At 45.7% G+C, this 6,783-nt stretch overlaps 1 protein-coding gene across 1 annotated transcript in view; it reads left to right on the top strand.

The window, feature by feature from the left end:
* Nucleotides 1-6,783, top strand: part of LOC104294324 (chromosome unknown open reading frame, human C14orf37) — a 60,904-nt gene that overhangs the window by 15,750 nt on the left and 38,371 nt on the right. Inside the window, exon 4 of the mRNA XM_009893918.1 lies at nt 4,011-4,262. Within this exon, the coding sequence (XP_009892220.1) occupies nt 4,011-4,262 (252 nt within the window). The remainder of the gene's footprint in view (nt 1-4,010; nt 4,263-6,783) is intronic.

The following is a 6,783-nucleotide window of genomic DNA, read 5'->3' as shown; positions in this document are numbered from 1 at the left end:
CTTTCTTAGGTTGTACTGTTGTCACAGCAGGGAGGTGTTAAGTGTATTGATTTTTTTTTCTTTCCTGTTTCAGTGAAGGCGAAGCAGAGCCTGCTTTACAGCATACAGTGCTTATTTAGTCTGTCAAAGAGTGGCAGTGATTTCTTCACTCTTGGAGAGGAGTCTTTAACTCTGCCCTAGACTACTCTTGCATTGCCCTCACTGCAGTAGAAAATACAAATGTCAGCTTGGACTTCAAGTGTTCCAGTGTTGAAGTCTCCTGGTGTTACCAGGAGAGCAGACAGGATACCATCCCTCCTTGACAGGTCCACGTGTCACGTCTCAAGCAAGAGCTGGGATTCAGTGCATGGAAATAGGATAACGGGATCAGCTTATACGTAACATATGAAGATCTATAGAGCAAGGATGGCTCGCAGTAGAAGCTGCTACAGGTGCTGTGTACCTGCCTGCTTCGGTGCGTGAGGGGCACCTGTCACCACTGTTGGATGTTCAGGAGCATTCCTACAGCTGGGCTCTGGGTCATTGCCCAATTTAGATAAGTTCAAGTCTGTGGCCAAGAAAACTTTATACTTGCATTTTTTTTGGTTGGAGACTGGTGCCTTGACCCTGAGGTGCTGCCGTTTCATCATAGGTTTTTCTGTTTTTTGGTAAGACGATCCTTAGCCAAAGCTAAGGTACACAAAGTAGTTCACAATGGACTGCAAATGCACGTGAAAAGTCAAATGCTTTCTGAATCTGCTGGGCTTTGCACCTTCAGTTCTTGCTGCTTTCTGTTTCTTCTCTCTCTTTTCTTCAAAGCTGCTGCTGAGGCCTCTGAAAGGCCAACAAGTGCCAGTTTAGGAGGGAAAAGGTGAGTTTTGTAAAAGGCTGTCGTGTGAAGCACAAACCTCCAACTTGAGATTCAGCAGTTTGATACTGGCTTCCATTTTCCATCTTATGAGACTACCAAGTGTTACGTGCATCCTGCCCAGGGCTGCTGGGCTCCTGTTGCGGTTCTGCTCCTGAACTAACAACATTTGTGAAGTTTGTGATTTTTTGAGAAGCGGAGCTTCCTCCTTGTGACCACCAAGTGGTGCTCTGCGCTGCACCTTGCAGCAAGGCAAGCTGTTGGCGTTTTGGGATGGGGGTTTAAAAAGCTGTTTTCAGAAGTTGGAATGAGCTAGAGAGGCGGAGGAAACAAGTCAAGAGCCTTTTCTTTTCCCCCTCACAGTGATTGTGCTACGAGGACTACATTATTCACATCTTTGTGCTGTGCCTGCGTGATGATTGATGTAGCTTGGTGATGATCAGACGTGATAAGTAGTCTTGGCACTTTCAATTTGGGTGTTCAGCTTGGCTGCCTGCTAGACTTTGGAGGTACAGAGATGGCTATCTCCTGCTTCAAAACTAGATCCTGGCAGGTGTCTCTCATTCGGTTTGCTAAAATTGCAACAAGCTTCTAAAAACCTTGTCCCAAATTATTTTTTCAGAGATAAATATCTGATCCCTGTTTTTTCTTGGCTGCTTTTTCACCCAGTCCATCTAGGGAAAACCTCTGTTCATGTTTCTCCTCTCCAGTGTGCTATCTGTTTAGTGTCTGTGCTATTAAAGTTTGGAGATGTTTATAGCTGTGTTGCTCTCAGCAGAGGCAAAAGACCTACATTAACTTGTCTTTGTAGGTTTCCTGCAAGCACTCTCCAGGTGCCATTCTCAGGTTTACAAAAGCTGTGTGTTTTGTATGGAAACGTGCAGTTTGATAGAGAAAATTCTCGTGTTGATTTGAAACGATGGGCACATTATAAGACAGAAACTGCCTATAAAATGTAATGGGAATTTAAGGGGCTAACTACATCCCTGTAAGCTCCATTAGATGCTCTGTGTGGTATACTTGTTTGCAGGAGTGATCGTTTCTTTCCAGGTACTGAAAGCCGTGCTATAGCAGGATGATGCAGCTAAATTCAAACAGCAGCTCATTTGTGTGAAATGCAGGGCTGGAACTGAAAGGTGGCAAGCAGGATTGTCTTTTCTGGTGAGCTGGCAAAAAACATGCAGTGTTTTAAAGCAAATCCTTGAATTAGAAGGAAAGGGGATGCCACGTAACAGCACAGTGAATGCCGTGGTTTTACAATGTACACTGATTTCTCTGGATATTCCAGTCCGTGAAGCAGAGGCCAAAAGAAGGAGGCCAGCTCCCCCCAGTTAATTCAAGTCAGATAGCCAACAACTAAATAGCTTCCCCAAAGTTCCCCAGTTTGTTTCTCAGGTGTTTTGTGGAACAGCTGTGCTGGAGTGCCATTACATCCCACAGCAGAAACGAGAAGGGTGAAGCAGGTACGATATGTGCAGCCCCTCCGGTGTCCTACCTCTGATTGCTGCGTTTGTTGCTTCTGTTTCCAACAGAAATAAGGGGATATCTAGATAACAATGTTGGTTCCAGTACTTGAAGGGGGCCTACAGGAAAGATGGGGAGGGATTCTTTATCAGGGAGTGTAGTGAGAGGACAAGGAGTAAAGGTTTTAAATTGAAGGAGGGGAGATTTAGATTAGATATTAGGAAGAAATTCTTCACTCTGAAGGTGGTGAGGCACTGGCGCAGGTTGCCCAGAGAAGCCGTGGCTGCCCCATCCCTGGAGGTGTTCAAGGCCAGGTTGGATGGGGCTTTGAGCAACCTGGTCTGGTGGGAGGTGTCCCTGTCCATGGCAGGGGGGTTGGAACTGGATGATCTTTAAGGTCCCTTCCAACCTAAACTGTTCTATGATTTTGCTGGATCGTTAGTTTTTAACACAGTCTTAGATCCCTGGCGAAACCAGCTGCTCAGATGCAGGGTGATGGGATCTCGCAGTCTGTGTACATCAGGAGGCATTTTTTCTACAGGGCTGAGCAGAGCTTCGTTTGAATTAGATAAAGTGCATAAATATTATGTTTTAGCTTTCATCTTTGAAAAAACTAGCCATCAGAAATCCAAAGCATGTAATTATTCCAGATACTAACTTTTTGTGGTGGGTAGCTCCATTAGTAGCTATTAAATAGCTCAGATGAAAATTCTGGCTCAGGAAGTCCTTGAGTCTTTGATAACTAAAAGCTGGGAAGAGAGACTGTGCGAAGGCTGGCTTTGTGTGTGTCCCGCTCTAGTTTTCAGCATCTGCAGCTGTTTGGTCAGAAATAGGGTATGACCTTTGGTTTGATCCAGTGTGGTTGTTCTTGTGTTGCCATTTTAGATTCTAACAATGAAATATGGCTTGAATATTTATCTCTCCATATGTTAACAGTACAGTCAGCTTTGGAATAAGATGGATATCTGCTTTAGTGGAGAATCCACAGGGGTTTCCTTGGCGTCACATTTATCTGCTGCTACACAAAGTGTTGGCTGCGCCGCCTTCTTTCCAATACTGAGTTAAGTCTTCCTTGATCATACCTTTGTCTGGTGTAAATCTGTGGTGGCAGGAGTGGCAGTACGAACCTGCTGAGGATCACTACCATCACCACTGTTCTCCCGCACCCAAGAGCCAAGATCAGCCAGCACGCATCAAAGCGAGATGCTTTTTCTGGAGGAGGGGCTGTATCAGTCTAATTGGGCTGGAAAGCAGTATCCTTTCCAGACCTTAATAAAAGTTAAAAATTGAACCAACTTACTGCTGTCTCCAAGACTGGAAATCAGGGAAATAGTTCTCACTTAAGCTGAAATTAGTTGAGCAGAGAGCACTAACTGTATATACTCAGGTATTTGTACACATGCACATGCTTGTTTGTACTCTGCTATTAGGAAGCAAAATAACAGTATTTCCCACTAATGCATTTGACAGTCTAAGGCAACATCTCATTGTTACTTAGCAACTTCAAACGGTGGTGAGCTCTTCTAAATTAACCCCTATGGGTGTCTTTTGTGTTAGAAAACAAGCACAAGTTCATTCAGCTGGTCTGCCTTTGGAGAAGTGGTATCAGCTGGCTGTCTTGGTGCTCACCTGTAGAGATACATGAACATTCTGTCTTGTGCAATCTTTCCTGATGTTGCTTTTGTGTCTCCCTGGCCAGAGGGTGAGGAAGAGGAAGAGGATGAAGAAGAGGAGGAAGAAGAAGAGGAGGAAGAGGAAGATGAGGAGGACAAAGACATAGATTCGATGGATGAAAGCATGGAGGGTGACACGGAGCTGCCAGGTTTCACGCTTCCAGGCGAGACCTCCCAGGAGCCCATAGCTGGCCTGGAAAACCCTGTGGCCCAGCTGGCTGGGGTGTCCTACCAGGTTCCCGACACCATCGAGTGGGAGCAGCAGAACCAGGGTCTGGGTAAGAGAAAAAGTTCCTTCTTCCTTTACCCTTGCAGAGGACATGTCTCCTGCTCTCCACTTTGCATTGGACGGCCCCTTTTGCTGAGAAGGCTCATGGGTTGGCTCTCAAGCTAAACACGCAGCAGGTTCATTTCTGAGGAAACCTCATCCACCAGTGATGACTGGTTGAACTGGGATGGGTCCCAGGCAGTGTGACCTGAGTTTTCATTTTGGGGAGAGATGCTCTGAATACTCCAGACCTCCTCCATCATTCCCAGAGCTTAGTGTTGTCTTGCTCCAAGGGTGGACGAATAAATAACTTCTCAGGTGAGATTCCTGGGGAAATTTCCATTCCCTTTGCCTGAGGTGGGTTTGTGCAGGGATATATGTTCTGTGAGGACAAAAAAAGTTGGATAGTTGCTAATCAGCGTCTTTGCTACTTCAGCAGCATTTTTAAGGGGTGTGTGGTCCAGGTGTGGGACCCTATGCTGGCAGTGTTAAGCAAGACAAGCCTGTAAAGCCGCTATAAAGCTTTATACACTTTATTCCCACTGTATGTATAGGCCCTGTGTTTAATGACAGGACTAATTTATTTCACCTAGGAATAGCTTATCGTTGTTTATATATGTGATGTCTGTCGGACACAAGTCAAAGCTAGTGTGGGACAACGTAGAGTTTAGAAGGGAACTTGCCCACCTTGACTCAGGGCACTGGGATTGTTTCCCAGGATACTCTGTTTCCAAGCCAAGCCCCGTCAAAAGCAGTAGGCACCTTTCAGGTGAATTGGTGGGAGCTGAACCATGTCTGTACAGAAAGTGTCTGTGTCTGACTGTTAGAGAACTAGCTGGTGTGAGAGGCTCATCCAATAAAGAAACCTCAAAACTCTTTTATATGTTGTATTATAAGAACTATCACTTCCTCTGGGTGTTAAATTCTGGTTTATCCTAGCAGTTCTTCCCCTGTAATGCTGTTTCCAGCCTGCTTTAGCGTTGTTAGCTTCCTTTGAATGGAATCAAAGAGCGTATTTCAAGATCTCCATAGCAGGACTGCTCTTTGAGGGCAGACTGAGTTTGCATCAGGTCTGATATCTCCCTGTCCCACTAACTCTTGCTTGAAAAACATTGTGTTGGGTGGTTTCCATGTCAGATCTGTTTCATGTGTCCTGTTATCCCATCAGGCTGGACGGGAGCTGTGGTGGGGGAATAATTATAAGTGTTTAATGGTTTTGTGGTTGGCTTTGGCATTAGAGGTATGTGACTGTGCTCTTGGATTAGAGGTACGTGACTGTGCTTGGAGGAAAAGTGTGTAAGAAGCTTAAGGTTATGATGGGAGTCGCATCAGCAGCTTTGTGTTCTTATCTTATTCATTTCCTTAGTGCAGGATCTTTGTGGTGCCTTGAGAGAAAATGTGACATGAGCAGCATATTGTCTGCACTCAAGGGTGCGATGGGCTGGCTTGGTGGGCTCTGTACGACTGCTAGCAATAGTGAGAAGGTAGCATTAAGCTGTTGACCATTTAAAAGTACTTGCCTGGTTCAAGACCGTACGTACCAGGATGGGTGGCTTGGTGGAGCTTTGCCTCTGAATCAGTCAATCCTGGCTAAGGGTGCCAATGCTTTGTAAAGTGTTCAAGAGAGGCAGCATTTTGCAGACTCCGAGGTGTGTCCGCACACACCAGGCATTACGTTGTGCAGCATGGAGAAAGATGGCACTGATATCTCTTCAGGGATCTTGGTACATTTAACCACCTCAGCCAGGGTGGCTGATGCAATGCCATCTGGCTTGGGTCTCTGGAGGGATCTGATGGAAGCCCTGTTTCCAGAGCAGGTTGCAAGGCAATGGTTAGTTTGTCTGGAAGGGTGTCTAGAGTCTGCTGAAGGTGCTGTTGTATGTGACATAGGCTGTTACCATGAACATGGAGGAGGTCATTCTGCATAAGGGACCAGGCACATCTCTGTTCATAGCTGATGTGGGTCTGAACTGGAGTCACAGCTGCGTTTCCAGCTCTACCACCTTCACTGCTGGAGGAAGAGGCTCAGGGTAGGAGATACCGATCAGATGTGCGGATAAACGTGTCAGGTGAGAAAGCAGTGACCAGCGGCTGAAGCTCTCCCTGGCGTGCAGTAAACCTCTCTGGCTGGAGAGGCTATAATAATTGTGTACAGAAAATAAGCGGTCCTGGGCTATGAAACAATACGTAGCTTTAACACTCCTTGTATAGTATCATTGGTTATGATGTCCCTTTGCCTTAGGCAGAGTCATGCTGGAGGATGTACTTTGCAGTGTCTCTTCCAGAGATCTGCTCCTGAACATATAAGCCCAGTTCCGTTTCTGATGCTTAATATTCCATCATCCTGCAGCCTTCATCCTCCACCACTTTCTGTCTTTCTTAGAACTTGGAAAGGCCACCTTTCCAAAAATTTCAGATGTGGAATAAATCGACTGTGTGGCAAAAAGCAGGATTTTTCTCCCTAACTTATGTTTTATTGACCCTCATGTAAATTGGAGGAGCCCTTGTGAAGTTTATCAGGGTAGGTTGAC

Source organism: Charadrius vociferus, unplaced genomic scaffold, assembly GCF_000708025.1.
Source record: "Charadrius vociferus isolate BGI_N301 unplaced genomic scaffold, ASM70802v2 scaffold49, whole genome shotgun sequence".
Classification (NCBI taxonomy): domain Eukaryota; kingdom Metazoa; phylum Chordata; class Aves; order Charadriiformes; family Charadriidae; genus Charadrius; species Charadrius vociferus.
Note: the sequence above shows the minus strand (reverse complement) of the source record. Positions and strands in the feature narration are given on the sequence as shown.